This window comes from Falco biarmicus, chromosome 7 (assembly GCF_023638135.1).
Source record: "Falco biarmicus isolate bFalBia1 chromosome 7, bFalBia1.pri, whole genome shotgun sequence".
Lineage (NCBI taxonomy): Eukaryota > Metazoa > Chordata > Aves > Falconiformes > Falconidae > Falco > Falco biarmicus.
Window position 1 is genome coordinate 27,837,420 of NC_079294.1, and position 18,422 is coordinate 27,855,841.

The following is an 18,422-nucleotide window of genomic DNA, read 5'->3' on the forward strand; positions in this document are numbered from 1 at the left end:
AAAATTTTCTAGTTGTAATTAGCCAGTTCCTGAAGTTGTGTGTGACTTATTATAACTTAATAAATTTAACGCATAAATGTTGGAGTACATTCTGGAAAAGGAAGTGCTTTCTGTCCTTCACGTTACATGGAAGATGAGCTGTGGCAGCTGTTCTGATGGCCAGTGAAACGGCACAGAGTAGCTGAGGCTAGGAGGCAGAAAGAACTGTGGAGAGATGAGGCTGGAGGGTGTTTTAGCTAGGCTGTTTATGTCGCTTGGGGAACTCGGAAGTTGCTATCATTTTCTCTTGGCATCTCTTACTTTTTAGTAAAACTTCCAAGTCAGAACTTTGTTTTGACTTGTCACCTGGGAGATGCATAGTCCAAAAATACTTATCTTCAGGGTTGTCTAGCAGAGTCACTGGAATAGCATCGTCTGCAAAGAAGCATACCTCGTCTTCATTTGGCAGTGTTTTTCCTTGGATGTGTCCCTTACCAGTATTAAATCAGGCTATCCCCCTTTAGTCTGAGAAAGCTAATAAGATCACTGGCTAAAATGGAATGTATTCCTAGCAGCCTAATAAATTATAGGCAACCATCAAACAAGAAAATGGATGGTAGTACAAAATAGAGAGCAGTATAAGAATCATTACCACTATTTTTATTCTGAAACCTTCCTTATAAGCAGTAGCTGTATATATAAATTTTGGCACAAAACGTACATATAGATTTGGGCAACGAGCTGGATGCTACTATTGGGATTCTTTCCAGGAACTACCATTGAATGAGCTAGTGATGAACATTATGAAAAAGCCAAGCTTTTCCACTGACTTTGATAGCATTACATTTTAAAAGGAATCTTTGTTTAAAGCAACCAAGTTATTTTTTGGATGCATTGAAATGACAATTTTCAAAGGCCAGAATGGGGGTAGGGTTGAGCTTTACAGTGATACAAAGAAATCTGAATGAGTAACATGCATTATAGTTGGCTTTTATTTTCGTAATTTGGACTCTTGAAGATGACACTGAGGGCACAAAATGGAAGGGATATGAATCTGTGGTTCTGTGTTGTGAAGGCACTGAAGTCCCTTAGGAAGCAGTAGCTAAGTTTGATCTTTCTTTCAGCTGCCTTTAATACACATGCCATTCCCTCTACAAGAATTCTTAGTGTTCTGTCAAATCCTTATTGAGCCTCAGTAGCTTATGTGGTGATGTCTTCCACAGCTGGGAGATGGGCATTTTAATAGTCATGTTTAAAAAAAAATAAATTAAATTCAATCATTAACGTTTTGAGCCCTGGAGAGCGAGGAATAAAATTTTGGAAGAGGGAGTGGGGGTTACCTTTGGGTTTGTGTTCTTTATTGGCTTTGACATGTCTAAATAGGTATCGCAAGCCCTCACTGGCTTGCCTGCCAAAAATAGTATTTTTTTAATTAGCTGATGGCACCAACTTGTAACAGTGTCCTATGAATTCTCTTCCTTGAGTTCCAAATCATCTCTGCTTTCAAGAGCCCTCTATGTTAGGGCGTTGTCCTATCTACATACTATTCCAGTATTTGTGCCCTAGAACTGTCTAGAAAGATTGATTTCTGGATAAAGTACAAGTCAGGGAGTCAGAAGATCTGGTTCCCATTCTTGTTTCCTGTATGATTTTTGGCAGGTTTCCTCATCTGGACGTTTGAAATAATAACTGCTCTCATCATGGGATTCTGAAGCTATATTAACTGACAGCAATAAAATGTGTTGAGAAGTACAGATGAAAAGGTATATAGTAATGCAAAATCACAGAAATGTGAATACAGAAGCAGTAACTTAAAGATGATTGCTTTATCATATTTACTTTGACAAAATTCTTGCACAGAGTCCTTCTAGTCCAGGCCTTCCAACTGAAACATACTGGCACATAAAATGTGCCCAAAGGGAACCGTTGACAAGATGAGGTTTGCAGGATGGTGGAATTCCAAATGACACTTCATTTTCTGCAAATTCAACTGTAGGGTTCCTTTGCCTTTTGTATACAGAAAAGAGGTTTGCTAGTGAAGCACTGTTGGGGGATTTATGAGATGATTTGTTGTTGATCTTGCATACACAATGAAATCTGGATATGTGTTTGTTTATACACTACCTGCCTGAAACAGAAACTCTTGTGACCTAACACTGTGTGTAAGAGTTAAGACTAATATTCTTTCAACAAACCTAGCAGTTATTTGGATTAAAGGACAATTTTTGAGTAATTTATCTGCAAATAATGCAAATAAATACTAACTTTATTATTGATCAGCAAAAGACAAACTGTGTACTTAGCAAGCAAATAGTATTCAAACCCTTCTAAATAATTATAATCCTTTCTCCCTTTTTTTCCTAATGCAAAAATTGTCCATTATTTAATGTGGCCAGCAGTGTGGAGAACTGGGGTTGCGTTAATGATGCCCTTCTCCTTGTTCTTGTCTACTGTGTTTGATCCTGTAGTCAGCTACAAAATAATGTATGGAGTGACAAGGATGGTATCTTGATTGCATCCAGCTGTCTGGAACAAGTCAAGGGCAAAGAGGCTTTCCATGTAGCAGTAGATCCATTCAAGCACCCACTAAAGAATACCAGAAATATTAAAATATAAGCCTGTTTTAAGCCTGTTCCTATCAAAGGAAACAGGTTGGTTAGATCCAAAGCCAGCTGTGAAAGTAGTTAGGCTGTAGCCATATCTACTGAAGTTAACATCAAAAGTTCCATTTTAATCATGCTTGGTTTTAGTTAGTGTTAAAATCTTTTTGAGTAGTCAGTTGTATTTCTCTATACAAGGAAGTTAGTATCGCTTTAGTGGCCTTTTGCTCTGGGGTATGGCTTCCCTGTGTTGTAGGGTCCTTCCAAAGCAAAGTTGGGTGTTTTCATACTCCTTCCAGGCAGCTTCCTGTTCCAGGAATTGGGACTTAAAAGAATTGAAGTGATCTTTGCACCACTGTAACTCTACCCTCCCAAAGCAGATGCGTTGCATCTGTGTGTTTGCATTTGCTTGCTGTGCAGGCCTGGTTGGCATTGTGTCATGTCTTTTTCTCTTCAGGTTTGGCGTGAGTTCCCTGACAGGTTGGTTGGATATCCAGGCCGCCTACATCTTTGGGACCATGAGATGAACAAATGGAAATATGAATCAGAATGGACCAATGAAGTCTCAATGGTGCTCACTGGGGCAGCGTTTTATCACAAAGTAATATACAACTTGTATACTACATGTATAGCATGAACCTTTTTTAAAGAGCTCTGTGTGTTTCTGTCGTTGTTCTGTGAGTGTTTTGTGGTACCATGATTGTTTTCTACAACAATCAGAGAACCAGCTGGAAACTTTCCCTAAGCCTCTTTCTGCTGGTGTGAAAACAACTGATTTCTCTCTGCCTTTAAAATAATAAAATAATACTGTTACCGTCATGAACTTACAGAAGAATTCTTGCCAGTTTACATGACCTGTAATTACATAGCAAATTTTGCAGTGAATGTAGCTTTGTAGCTAGCAGTTTAAGAAAACCGATTGTAAAGAAATTTGTGTGCTGGTCAGGAAAGGAGTACTTATACAATTAAGCACCCAAAAATTATTTTCTACCTGCTAAAGTTGTCCTTGGCTGAAGGCTGTATCACAGTTTGCCTGTAATCCATCCTTAGCTGCCTGCTGTTCACTGTCTGGAATATTTAGTCTTAGAGTTACTGCATCTGTATTTTAAATCATATCTCTCTCTCTCCCTCTATCCTGCAGTATTTCAACTATCTTTACACCTACAAAATGCCTGGAGACATCAAGAACTGGGTGGATGCTCATATGAATTGTGAAGATATTGCCATGAATTTTCTAGTGGCAAATGTCACTGGCAAATCAGTCATTAAGGTGGGACTTTGCTGCAGTTTAGCTTTAGGAAGTTATAAACATGATGTACATACTCATAAATTTTTAGTAGGTTTCAATATATTACTTAATGTTCCTTTTTCTCTGATTTACCCCCGTTATGGTGTCTTGTTCTCCTTCCATGGTAGAAAAGCCCTTCTAATAAAACTTCCATGCTGACTGGGAATAGAGAATCATTTTTTACCAGTTGTTTCTGGTGGTTATTTTAGCCATCTAGATGAGGTATGAAAAAGGTAATTTAAATTATAGCTCTATATGTGTGTGTGTGTGTGTGTGTATATATATACACACACACGCCCACCTACATTTATTTTAACTATTTGAGATCACTGGAGGAAAGAAATTACCAACTGTCCGCAGCTCACTCTGTCATGGCCTGGCAACAGCTGATTTATAGGAATGTTAATTGCAAGAATGTTAATTGCAAGATCAGCTTTAAATGAACTTTTTATCCCTGAATTAATTTCCTGACATGTTTCGACACGTTTTCAGGTCTAGACATTCACTCTACATTCATTTCCAAGTGTGTCAACTTGCAATGAGATTTAGAGGCCACCAGGCGTTACTTCAATTAGTAGGGTCCATTTTCCCATCTGTCCATCATCATTTACTGGGACTGGTGGTTGTATTTCCGAGAAAAGTCTTTCGAAGATAAAGTGTGTGTTTCTGCCGAAAAATTTTTTGAGCTGTATGAGGGCACAGCAGAGTAATTTGGCACCTCTGTGCAATTCAGAGAGTCTTGCAGAGTTTGCCAGTCAGCTATTAACTGGAGCAAGCAAAAGAGCGTCTGTTGGATTAACGTTACGGTGAAGTATGGGAAGCTATATTTCATCGCTGTTATGGCTGCAAGAACAAATGGTGTTTATACAGGGACCTTGGCAGTGAGAAAACAGTCATTAAACAGGAATTAAGGAGCTTGTCATCACCACTTCTTTTCAGTTACAGAAGAAAAAAACCCTCCAAGCCGTTTTTATTGGGCCCCTGTGAATTCTGCAGTCAGCCAGGCCAGATGGAGCTGAATGGAGTGGCTTTTTTTTTTGGGGGGTGGGTTTTTTTTGTATCCCCCTCCTTTTTGAGACAGCTCAGTTTACACTGCAGGCATGTTCAGAGGTATTGCACTGCTCTCTGTGCAAGGAGATTAATGTCCCTTCTGTTGATATTTGATGATAATCTGGCGTGCCGTTCTGCAGGTGACCCCACGAAAGAAGTTCAAATGTCCAGAATGCACAGCAATTGATGGGTTATCACTGGACCAGACACACATGGTGGAAAGGTGAGTGACCACTCTTTATTTTTCTGATTGCCTTGTTCTGATCCCTAGAATCTTATCCCGTGTCTCATTAAATTAGGATCAAAAATGGTCACTGATTGTACTTTTGTAAATTACTAATTCTGAAGGAATGTTGCATGGATTTCATCATCTTAAGTCATTCCTGCAATGGATGATGTGACGCTGAAAAGTGGACTAGTACAAGAAAGGACTTCAGAAGGGCACAATTTTTAGCAGCTTTGCTGTGAAGCATATAGGACATATGAAATTGAGGTGGTTGGCAGTACTTTCAGTGATACCACGTTTCTGTTTTACCACGAAGCATCAACTGTAAGGAGTATGAGATTTATTTTTTTTAAACCAGACAGTTGCTAGCTTATCAAAGAGTAACAAGGATGTAAATTACTAATAATGTTATTTGAATTGATGTTTGTACATTCTTTCCTCCAAAGATTGTAAAGCACCTTGCTTCCACTAATGAAGGGCATTTGCCTGCACAATTGCATGTCACGTTTTTTAACAATGGCATCATTATTATATTTTTATGAGAATTTAATTCTGAAATGAAGAATGGTTTGGAAGGGCAGTGAATGTTTAAAGTGAAATACTGAAAGTTGGTAAGTGTAAGGGTTGTATTCCCTGCTTTACAGTAAAATGGCTTCCCAGCTTTGACCAAGACACTAAACTTGCCTCTGCTTTGGCTTTTGAATGTGCAAAGTAATGGAAGGTTTCTTCACTTCTACAAAGCTGTTCAACACCTGTGTTTGAAAAGGGCTATCAGGCAGTGAATTTACATACTAGTTATTAGGTGGAATTAACCTGAGATCTAGGACTGACAAAGGCATTTCACCTTAGGCTTCTTGGACTGTTGCACCTCTCTTGCAAGCTTTGTGAAAAATAATTTGAAACTGTAGAATTGATGGGGTAGGTGAGCAGAGATAGCCATAATGCTGGAAGAGACCACCAGAAGAGGTGACAAAATTAAAAAAAAATATGTATTTAAAATAGGCTATTTCATATTTGCACTGAGACACATAACATGGTTATCTTACCAGATCTTATCTTAACAGGGAGCCTTTTTCTGTCCTCTGCAGTACTCAGCAGATTTAAAGTGTTGTATTCATTTACTGACCTTTAGCAATGTAAATTATATTTATGTATTACAATATATGCAGTGAACTAATGCAAAACTGGTTAGTAGGTTGGGGGATTATTTACAAGAAGAGTGTATGCATGTGTCTGTCTGATCTGTTAACACACGTCACGCAACACACACAAACACAGACATAGTTTGGCTGATTGATTGTTAATGAAGCATCATGCCAGGTATTGAAGAGCGTAACAACTGCTAAGGTTAGTGACAAAGTATTTATACTGTATGTATAATAAGGCTGTATAAAAAAAGGAGTATGCAAGTCAGAAGTAACATGTACCTCATTAAAATGGTAAAAATTACTCTGCAGAAAACTTCTGAAGGAAGGGTGTGGAAGCTTTGTAAATCTGAAGTGTTAGCTGAAGGGGAAGCACAAGAGGTTGTCCTGTGTCTAGCAGTTCTGCACTGGTTTACAGGATGGACTACCTGAAGCCAGTGGAGCTTTCCTATGATCACACTAGTAGCATTACAACAGCACATAGGAATTCAGGTCATGAACTAGGTTCTCATTAAGGTAAACACTATAAAACTAGAAGATGAAAAAGTGGTTTTTGCTCCAAAGTGCATTATGATGCAGGGTAAAGGTCATGTTCCCATGTCTATAGCAATGCATGTATTCTCAGCGTAAAGTATCATTGACAGTATATTGAGAACATGTTTAACCTGTTGCTTTGCTTCTCTGTAGCTTCCAACAGTGGAGATAACTGTGTTGTGGGAAATGTTACGTTGACTGCAAATCCACATACTTTTATTTGCCCAGCCAAAGGGGTACATTCTGAGGTAGAGTCTGAGTGCAGGAGAGAATCTGGGTGAATAAGCAGTTTGGGTTCATTTTGAAGATCATTAATATCATACTGAAACTGCATGCTACGCCTAACGCCTTCTTGCCCTGTGGTGATGTTCTCTACTTCAGTAAAAGGGCGTTATTTGAAAATCTGAAAGGTTTTCTTTTTTTTAATCTTCTAAGCTAGCTATTCATTATAAGTGGATAACAAACGATAGCAACTCCTAGATGAAATTTTCCTAACTTGGCAAGTAATGGCTCATGTGTGTGTGTGTATATGTATGTATGCACACACTAGCCATTTTCAGGGTCAGAAGAGAAGCTGAACGGAAAAAGTACATGCATCAGGGAGTGCTTGTCTAATTATAAAAGAATTAACTTTGTACAGATAACTTTACAGTTTTGGATACCAAGAACAATACCTGGGTTATCAGGCAAAGAGCCATTATCAGCTTCACTTGCAGCTTCCCAAATTGCCTGACTCCTTGTTTTTTAGCATTCAGAAAGTGAGCAGGTAGTCTGAGCTAATTACTTGCCTGGATATCCAGGGATCAACCTGCTGTTTATGAAACAAACAGTTTATCAGGGTTGTCATGGGCACACACAACATTTAGTGTTAAGTTTCTGGTTCAGGAGTAGCGGAGAGATGCCCAGCTACAGCCTGATCATTGTTTGATCAGTGTAAAACGTTTGAGAAGTCAGTTGTGGAGACCTGCCCAGGAGGGACATGTAACTAACCAGTTCTGTTGGGCCTTTTGACACTTTCAGCCAGAAACAAAGGAAAGATGGTACAGTTGAACTCTGTCTCTTACGAAGAGATTTTTTTGATCAACACTGAAGGATATTTACAGCAAATCATGGGAAAGCCAACACTCCTGTTCTTCCTGCTGTGTAATTTCTCTGAGATAAATAAAAGACTTCAGTCCCCAGGGTTATTGAGCTCCATCATTAAAATACATCAACTTAAGAGAGCTTTGAACCGAGAATCCCCTTCTTGCCGTAGGTTAGCCTTTACATCAGGTTGCAGAAGAAGCTGTAGGAGGATCTCATAATCCCTGTATTTACAGGTGCTGTTTAAGTAGCAACAAGTTTTATGCCTTTAGCATCTTTGCATCTGGCTCTCAAAAATGGAGAGCTCTGTAAAATGCAGCCTAGGGGGCAACTGCCTGTACAGTAAATACAACAAAGGGCTGAGCTGCTTCTGCAGCAACATTAACAGTAGTGTCTTACTTAGGACGTGTAAGTATTTGTTAGAGTCAAAGTAGGAAGCCATTCCCTTAAGAGGCAAACTGACCAGGTAACAGTTGGCCAAAGTCTGCAGGTGCAGACTTATCCTGCGAAAAAGTATTTGGGTTATAAAGGAGAGGAAACTGGTTAAGAGACCTTAACAGACACGAAGTTTACCCAGTCTGCCAGGGGCAACAGGGCTCTCAGTTTCTGAGTTCACACAGTCTTGAACTCCCTGTTGAGCACAACTGCATGTTGTCAGCAGAGCAAGGGAAAAAAAAGAATAATTCTTGGAAGCAAACATGCCTCTGTTAATATGAATTTGCAAAACAATAGACGCAGCCAAGAAAAACACCTTCCTTCTATATTACGATGACACGTTACATTCTCATGGCTACCTAGCTTTGAATGTCTAATGTTCTAGATATCATTTCTAGTTTATATTGTCCAAAAGTGGCAAAGGCTTTGGAATTCAAGTGATTTCAGTGCAGGAGATGAAATTTTTGGGAAGAGACAACTTTCCTTTGAACATATTTTGTGGCTTGTGTATGACATTTCTTTCATCTATTTACGCCTGTTTCTGATCTTTGAATTTGATATTTCCTGAGGACTAACTTTTCTGATTCAGCCAGAGTGATTAGAACATGCTGATTTTTCCATTTTTCATTTAATTTCTTTAACAACAAAGTGGTTTCTTGGTGGTTAAAGATATTGTACTGGTATGCTGAATGGTCTTGCCACCAGAGTAAGTTTGACTGTAGAAGGATATTTTCTCATAAGACCTCCTCCTTGGTTTGGGAGTATAACCTCTGGAAGGAAGAGGTCAATTTTGTCTCTGTCCATTTAGTTCTGTCTTTTGCTCTGAGGGTGCAGCTTAGTTCCAGTTGTGATGATGGTTGATCTGATGTGGATGCCTGCCTACCAGGCAGCAGGCTGAGGTAACTAATGCATTTCACACTGGCCACCAAGCAGCTGTTACATTACAATGTCTTTCAGTCATCACTGGCAGAGGCAGGATTTGAACCAGTAGACTAGAAGTATTCTTGTATTCCAGAAACCAGTGAGGGCCAGCAGCTGTGCAAACTTCTCACATGCACATCTCCCAGTGCATCTACCTCCTCACCTGTGAAGTCTGTGGTTTTCCTGCCATGAGACTTCTCCAGTACACTCAACTTGGATTACAGTGAGACACATTTCTCAGAAGTAACAGATGATTTAGAAGCCTGACCTTATCTGAAAATCAGATGTGTTTAAGGTATCTTGTGGAGGCAACAGAAACTGCTTAGTGTTCCTGGAGAAAACACTCAGTTCGTGCTGTCCATGTTACTGTAACCTTTCTGTGCCCAGGGCCCAAAGCTTACCTTCCTGATGGTTCGCCTCATTTGGGTCTCTTCACTTCAGCCCTGACTGATGGCTCCTGAGCTGTTTCAGATCTGTGCTACCCTGGAGCAAATGGTGCTTGTGCCAGGTCTAGAGGCTGTTTCCCACCGCACACAGTTTCCTCTTACACACTGAATTCCTTTTCATTTGTCCCCTAGCCCAAAGATTTGAATCTGGAGGTAGGAAGAAGTATGGGGAAGATGAGACGGTAGAAGAAAGTGACGTACCTGTATTTACCTATGCAAATATTTTATTCAAGCGTCACCACGTATGAAGTAGTTCTCTGACACTTCTCAGGCCAGAAAATAGCCTGAAACGCAACCATTATAGCTTAAACAGCTATGTGGAGATGCAGCACTTCAACAACCTGGGCTTTGTGTTTTCCAGTCATTTACTGTAGTTGAGGAGGGAGCCATGGGATGGCTCAGAGGCTGAGGAATTAATTTTGAAAACCAGTCTTGCTGTCCCATCTACTTCAAAAGAGTGTTAGGGGCAGTGTTGAGCAGTCCCCATCACAAAACTGTCACACTTAGTTGGTGTGATTGACCGGATCCCTTAAGGAAAATTATCCTGGAGCCATAGTGACCCCCTAACTCTTCAAAGGGGTCGGGAGAGGGTGCAGTGGTTGGAGAGCAAGAGACCTGCTCTGGGACCGCCTGCAGCACGTCAGCCTCTGTAGCAGAGTCAAAACTACTCATTTCTTTTTTGTTTTCCCTTTTGAATGGCAGAAGAAATATGACCTGTTTTCTTGTAGCTGTCTCATGTTATGTGTTGGGAACTGTTGTCACGATTCTTGGTGTCTGAAATTCTTAAAAGCTGATTCTTAAAAATAAATTATAATACCCAGCTAATGTTAGCTGGGCACTGGCTGAGGTGAGGTGAGGCGAGTTTCCCCTGCCTTGCTTCCACAGGTACTGTGCCTTTTGGTGAAAGAGTTAAAAGGAGCAATGTAAGGTTAAACATCTGCTTGTTTTTTGAAGCACATAGCTATTCCTTCTACAGCATTACTGACACCTGAGATTATTAAAACTGGAAAGAGTTATCAGTGGTCTAATCTTTTTTTGTGCTAATGTGATGCCTTACTCCTCAATATCTCTTTATTTAGACAAGGAAAATAAACTAGCTGCTTTCATTTTATAGTTTAATTCAGCTTCACTTTTAAGGTAGTCCAAACAGTGTTGCCTATACACTGAGGCATGTTTATTTTTGTGGGAAAAGATAGAGCTTCTGAAGAAGCCTGAAAAAAACCAGGTTTTTGATTGGATTTTTCGTTGCTTAGTTGGGTTGGGTTTTTTGGGGATGGTGGTTTTTTTATTATTTTTTAGAACTTCATTTTCACAAAGGCTTGTTTTTTGCAAAACCTTCGTTATGAGCCAAATTGACCCAACAGTGGCCCTTTAAGAGACATGTTGGCAGTTAATCTGTTCTGGTTTACAGCATGTACATTGCTTTAAGAATGACTGGAATTCTAGGGGGAGGGAGAAGGGAAGCTTTGACCTCCATGTGCACATGTGCTGCTGCCAGCATCCCCTTGATCGTCTCTGTGATTAAATGGATAAATCAAGGAACACCAGCTTCTTTTCAGTTCTCTCTGCAGTGGGGCTCTCTTTTTATTTATTAGTAGCCAGCATGGCTGAAATACTTCCAAGCACAAGAGGGAAGGGTTCTACCAGTTGTGTTGTTGTGGGAGCTGGTGGCCAGCCCAGATGTTGGGGTCTTAATTACATTGCTTTCCCTTTCACCAGATCTGAATGCATCAATAAGTTTGCCTCTGTCTTTGGGACCATGCCTCTAAAAGTGGTGGAGCACCGTGCTGACCCTGTCCTGTACAAAGATGACTTTCCTGAGAAACTGAAGAGCTTTCCCAATATCGGCAGCTTGTAAAGGCATCTGTGAGACAAGCCTGAATGATGAAAATGACAGCTGAAAAGGTGATATGAGGAACATATGGCCCTGAATAAAATAAATCACTAGAGAGTGGACTGTATCTGAGGGAGACAGGAATTAATGTTGTATTCTGGTATGTTGTCTTCCCTTTACATTGCACAAATATGTAATTGAAAGCTGAACGACTGCTTCTCTGTTGCTGACAGAGGATTGAATCTATTCATGGGTCCTCCCAGAAACGTCAAATGCACTCTCTTCTCCAAAGGAGGCTATGCACATGGAAGAACAGAACAGAATCTCTCTCTCTGTGGTCTGACTGGCGTGACTGACCTCTTCTATCAAGTGTGCTGCAGCAGCTCTGTGGTTTGTAAGCACCCATCCCTTCAAAGCAACTGTCTGCAACGTATAGCTGGCTCTCTTGGGAGGAGCTTATTGCCTGTGTGGTTGATGGGCCTCTGTCTTTTGAGCTTAATTGTTGGCTTAAGTAACTGCGTAACAAACATTTTCTTCTGCATAGTGAGACAAATGTTGATTTATGTTTGTTTTTTTTTTTACAATGTCAGCAACAAAAATCTGTATGTTATCACATGTTTTAAAGGGCACAGCATTTTGTGTTACTTAAATTATTTTGACGCAAATTGAGACACACAGCAGCTGGGAGGACAGTCTCCTTCAAAGCAGAGACCTGCAGGGCAGAAGTCCAATTGCTGCACCTCTTCTTCCTGCATAAATCTCAGGTTTTCTGCTGCATCCGTGCAAGAGACTGACTCTGTGTCAAAACTAGTTGTATTTTACAGAAAAAGGTGTATCTTTCAGTCTTCATTATCAAAGCAGCAGTCAGGTTAGTTTTACATCATAGCTGTACATAGGAGCAACAGCTAAGAAGTCAGTTTTTCACATCTGAATCCTGTTCAGCAAGCACTGTGTTGTAGTACTGATTTGTAAAACACATTTACAGAAATTCCCAGTTACAGCTTCAGTGTGCAGGGGTTTGTGTATGTACAAGACACTATTAACACACACTTACAAACTCCTGTGGATTACCATTGTTGGGGAAACTATTGGGTCTTTGCTTGTAATTTAAGGAACCCATTGCTACAGGCTGCCACTGAAACATACAGCTTGTAAAGCTTCTCCAAAAGCCTTCCTGTTTCATATGAGCATTGGAGTTGTTTCTCAATACTGAAATTAACCTGAATTAGAAAACTAAATGCAACAAAATTAGAAATAAAATTGCCTGGACTGTTATTCTTGCCCTTTGATATTCAAGATGATCCAAGTTGGGCTGAGAAAAGATTCTCTTTTTTCCCTGCTCCACTGATAAAATGTTTATTATCAGATAAGTGTGATTTCACTGTCTTTTGAAACCTCCATTGCTTCCAGTTACAGAGACATCCTACTTGATGAGCTGTTTTTCTGTTGCACTGCAAGCAACCTTACTCCTTGGATTTTGCCAAACCCCAAACAATAGGACAAGTGTTAGGCATCACGGTTCACCCCCTCTCCTAAGCTGGATATGCAGCAATGACAGAAACCAAATGAAAGGCAGGCTAGAAACAGGAAACATCTGCTCCTATTTGTCTCACCCCCACTAAGACTTATCTTATTGCCCAATGCGGTGGATGTGCTGTGAATGAAAATCATATTGGAACAATAGCTCTGAGGGGATGCTTCACTTCATAACACCCCTGGGATGTGCCTGTGAACTGTATCATCCAGTTCTCTGGGAACGTTTAATTACTAGTAAATGTCTTTTCCTGCAGTCTTTGTTTCATTCTGAAGTTGCTGTGGGAGGGGTATTGGGGAGCTGGGAGTATAGCTGTTGCAGTGACAACAATTGCTGCCTGCACAGTGGGTATCACAAGATAGAGGAAGGTTTGTTGCTTGCTATTTCTCTTTACAGCCTCTCAGGTTCATTCAAATGAACTTCCTCAATATTCCTGTTGATTTATGTCGTGGTGCTTGAGCGTCAGGAGATACCAGCATATTTCCCTTGAAATTTGCTTTGAAAGGTTAGCTGTGACAGTGCAGTAGTCACTTCGGTTTTGGCCATTCTTTTGAGGCTGATCTCAGCTTGGCAGGCCTTAGCAGTTTAACTGAGTTATAACATCTTCCTTACACAGAGTTATGAAGCTTCTGTGATTTCCTGGTTCTTTCTTAGTAAGCCGGTAAAAAGTGCACATTTTGCACAGTCTTAAAAGGCACAGAGGATTTGAAATAGTTGGTGGAGTATTTTGAAGTGGGGACAGCCTAAGCAGCCTTCCTAAACTGATCTGTAGTCTCAGATGAATAAAATGGCAACAGGTCCTTGTGCTTGCATCGCAAAGGATCAGAGTGGATTCCTCTTCCACAAAATGCCCAGTGACCTTTTTTTTGTCCTTTGGCATTTTACCATTGCTTTATAGGGCCATCAAATTTAGATGATAATTTGTCTCTGTTTCATAGCATGGAGGAAATTGGCAATGGACTGCAAAAAAAAATTTGTAAAATGGCCTTCTTTCCCTCTGCGTTTGTAATTGTGATGTTCTTGATGCAAAAGTCTGTGAAGGTAGGGTGTACCTGCATGTCTGATTTTGGAATGGGTTTGTTGTCAGTCTTTAAGATAATTTTTAAATTTTCATTGTATATATGTTATCACAAAAAGGTTAATATTGGTATATTAAAAAGTAAATCCAAGGAGTGTTTGTTGTATGTCACTTCTGGAGTGGCACAAGGAAACACAGATGTATTTAGAAGGGAGAATTGCAGTGACAGGCTGTTTTGCTACACAAATCTGTGTTAAACTTGAATTTCCACAGTGTACTTCAGAAAGACCTGACGATATTTTGTCTTTCCCGTAACTGGGGTTGGATGGTTGTCTTTGAAGTAGAGGTTTGCTCTGCACCTTTCTGGGGAGAGTAGTTGTTACTTGTAATTTTCCGCCAAGATTTGACAGTAGCATTTATCCTGGAGAAACGGGGCACAGATCTTTCTCTGAAGAGACAGAAAGTGTTAAAGAACTGTGCTTTTGAGAAAAGAGCTTTGACCAAATCATTGAGATTGTGGAATCCAGTGCGGTGGCAGCTCTCTGCTTCCAGAAGCACTGCAGCACAGTCCTGGCAGAGCATGCTGCGAGAGGGCAGCATGTGTGCATGGCACCCCTTGCTGCTTGTGCATAGCAAGGGGCACGGTGTGCCACGGTGCTTGCCCTGCCAGAAGGGGTGAGTCCATCACCAACTTTCCCTACAATGTGTTGACTCTTTCCTTCCTCACAGCTCCACCATCTCGTTACAGGATGTGCCAATTCAAGCCTTAACATTCTGAATTACTCTTCCCTGCCATCTCCAGCTCCTGCTCTTGAACCTCCTGCTATCCATCATGCTTCCGGTGGTACAGTTCAAATACGCTTTACAGCAGCAACGAATTTCTCCCTGTTAATTATCAATTCAAGGGCCTTGGAGACTCAAATAGCAAAATAATTGCAAGGTGGGTTTGAAGAGCTGCCCAGTACTTCTGACTCATTTTGCCTTTAGGCTGTATTGATGAGTGTTGAGCACTCTGGAAAAATGTGGTACTGAGGCACATGAAAATGTATTTAGGTGGACAATTTTAATGTTAAAAATACCTGCAAGATTTGGCATGAATGCCCTCTATAATGAATGTCTGGTACCTTAGTTACACTTCACAGGCAGAGCGTATTTTGATCGGGAAGGCTCTCAGAATGGTTAATTGGTATGCATAAATCTTCTGTCCAGCCCTTTACATGGAAACTGCTGTCTTAACAGGGCTACAGCACCATACAGGAAAGAGAAATCAAAACTGACAGTGCTGATGAGAAAACGGATTTTAAATGCCCTAGCCAGAGACCAGACAGATGGAGTGTGAATTTTTTCACCATTCTTCTTAAACACTTGCATGTTTAAATTTTACTAGGACTGATGAAATGTAAACTACAGGGAGTTCTTGCACTCAGGGGTAGTCTCATCCATGTACTTAAAACAAGAAAAAAATCCTGCAAAGCTGTGTAGAATTAAATATATGCTAGAAAGTGAGTATCCAATTGGTCCAGTTGCTAACTTGGATCTGATCCTGAAGAGCTGGGAAGAGCAGCCCTCCTAGGTAAGTATTTCACCTATACTATCTTTTAACTTTTAGACTGGAAAAAATTTGTCAAAACTGCCAGAAAACTCTGAACACAGTATTCTTTGCAGCTTTCCATAGGATATGAAAGTTACCCTGTGAGCAGGTAGTCACTTCAAACCTCTTGCTAACATTGGTGTGTAGACAGAGATGGCATTTGCTTGGCAGAAAAATCAGCTAGAATGCTTTTGCTCTAGTGTGGAATCGTGGATCCTTCAGTTGTAGCTTATGCTGTTTGGGGGGCATGTAGGATGGTGTAAGTTCTTTTTATGATGTTTGCCACCACTGTATCTGAGCACAGTAAATTGAACTTCGCGGTCCTTGTGCTTGGGTAAGATCAGCCTCCTACCTGTAACTGCTGATAAGGAAGCAGAGAGAATCTGTCATACGCCCAAAGCCTTAGGAGTTGTGTGGGTAAAAACAGGATTGAATACCAGCATTGTGTTATATATAATAAATATATATAATAAAGAACAGCCACACTTTTGTCTGAGTTAGTGTTTGGAGTTTTGGGTGTCTCAGTACTGAGGCAGAGGACCCGTCAGCCTTGACTTTCAGTGTCAGCTTTCTTCAGCCTGTCCTGGCTTGAAGCCATTTGGTGACATTCCTGGTGCACTCCTGTGTAATTTCAGCCTGATGGAAAGGCTGTAGTGCAGTCCCACCTCTGCTGATCTTCAGGATTCCCCTGTCTGCAGCTTCTTGTGGTTGCTTTGAAAACGAGTTATGTTTCCCATTAAAGGATAACAGCGACAATTGAGGCAATTAAGTGGAGTGGCATGGAGCTAGCAGCACGCAGGGAGTTTTCCAGCTGAAAACAGTGCAGCTCAAAGGTTCTCCCTGCAAGGTTGCCTGTTTGCTGTCTTCATTTGTCTGGAAAAGGATCCAGTAATTCTCCTTCAAATTTCCTTTACTGATTCTAAATGCCTGTTTACTTGCGTAAGTAGGAAGTGCTTCTGCTCCAGACAAGCATGACAACTCTGCAGTGACTGTGGGCTGAGATCAATGCAACTTGATCATGATTTCATTAAGTCTATGAACTTGAACCAGTGCTCGGTACCAGACTGTATGCAGAGGGGAAGACAGATGGGTAAGGGGAGAACCAGGTGTCTATAAAGAGAAATAATCCATATTGTGACTATTTCTACAGAGTCGTAAGGAAAAAAAAAAAAGGCAGCTTAATTATTAAGTCACATCTGTTGGATTTTTAACCTCAGTTTTAGTTGGCAGGGAACTGGGAAAAGGTGAAAGCTGCACCGTTTGACCAACAAAGGTGTGAAGAACTTGGGATATACAGGCCTGCATGAGGTTTACAATGTGTGATGATGAGATGTGGTTCCTGTTGCACCCTGTGCTTTAAGGGTGAAGCTTATTTCTTCTACCCTCCACCCCCATTTTGTGCAGCAATGGGAACCTGTAAAACTAGAAGCCGAAGCCTGGGACTGACTGAAAAGTGCCGCTCAGGGATATTCACCTGCCCAATGTGAACATCTCATATTTGTCCCGTAGATGAGATTATAGTCCCTTGGAAAAATAGCTAAAGTTTTCAGGGCAAAGGCTCCGTGTTCCCTTCTGCATGCCCGTATAGCTGTACACTCAAGAAAAACACTGTTTCTCACCTACTGGTTTGGCTGTTTGAAAACTTGGAAAGATTTTAAAGGTCCTTCTTTGCTGAAACCTTTCTTTCAAAGGGAGGGCAGGTCTCAGCTGGGTGCTAGGCACAGTTAGTGCTAGGTGCCTTCAGCTGAGGACTGATGGGAACAATAACTGCCTCTGCCATACTTCGTACAAACAGGCAGGGGAAGAGGTTTGAAGCAGAAAGGACCGTAAAATGAGATCCAGGAATTCAGCAAGGCTACAGCAAAGGGAGCAGATTGCTAACTCGGAGCATCTGTCTTTTTGTCCCGTGAGTAAGTTACGAACTGAAAAGCAAGAGAAAGTGGAAGATCCTTTCACAAATAATAAACACTTGTTTGTCTCAGATTAAATGCAACACCTTTACATGTGGGCTGCAGCTGGCTGTAAGTAGATGCACCTTGCATGGCTGTTGCCTTCCTTGCCAATGAGAAGATTATTGTACATCCATCTGCTTAAAGGTTAATAACCTGCTTTTAAAAAGAGGAAGAAAAAAGGCAAATCTGTTTAGTTTACAGGAAGAAAAAATTGTTTTTCATTAAAACTGGCTGAACTTTGCCCTGCCTCAAAGTCTTATTCTCCAGCAGAGAAGGAACGCGTTAACCTAGGTGCTGTAGCCACATCTCCCAGAGAAAACTTTTTCCATGTGTTTTAAACAACTCCTGTAATGCCAGTAGGAAAGTACAGCTTCAAGAAAAGAATGCACATTTCTAATCTGGGTCCTGCCACTATCTAGAGTTTACAGAGAGACTTTTTAGCTCTTTGGCAACATTCAGGCCAGGAGCAATTTCTGATGTAAACCCATACAGCCAGGATGTTACTGAAACTGGCTTTAGGCTCTCAACAGTCTGAACTCTGCCAACATCTGGAGAATCTGGCTTTGAGTGCTTGGGGAGGGAGGGAATTTTTCTCCTACAAGTGAGAGGAATGGATAAGCTTGCAACAGCACCTGCATTATCCGTTTCTCTACAAGATGGAAAACAGCCACGCTCCATCTGAGCTGAGCTGATGCTCCTAGCCAACTGATGGAAAGGCCAGAGGGGCTCTGTGGGTCTTGGTGGGTTGTTGACAGCTGCTGGGCACCTTCTCGGCGCTGCCTGAAC

The 18,422-nt window shown here is 40.9% G+C and overlaps 1 protein-coding gene across 1 annotated transcript in view; it reads left to right on the plus strand.

The window, feature by feature from the left end:
* The window catches only part of EXT2 (exostosin glycosyltransferase 2), an 82,168-nt gene extending 66,005 nt beyond the window's left edge, over nucleotides 1-16,163 (plus strand). Inside the window, exons 11-14 of the mRNA XM_056345979.1 lie at nucleotides 3,037-3,180; nucleotides 3,721-3,849; nucleotides 5,058-5,140; nucleotides 11,427-16,163. Coding sequence (XP_056201954.1) covers nucleotides 3,037-3,180; nucleotides 3,721-3,849; nucleotides 5,058-5,140; nucleotides 11,427-11,565 — 495 coding nt within the window. The 3' untranslated portion in view covers nucleotides 11,566-16,163. The remainder of the gene's footprint in view (nucleotides 1-3,036; nucleotides 3,181-3,720; nucleotides 3,850-5,057; nucleotides 5,141-11,426) is intronic.
* The last annotated feature ends 2,259 nt before the right edge of the window (nucleotides 16,164-18,422 follow it).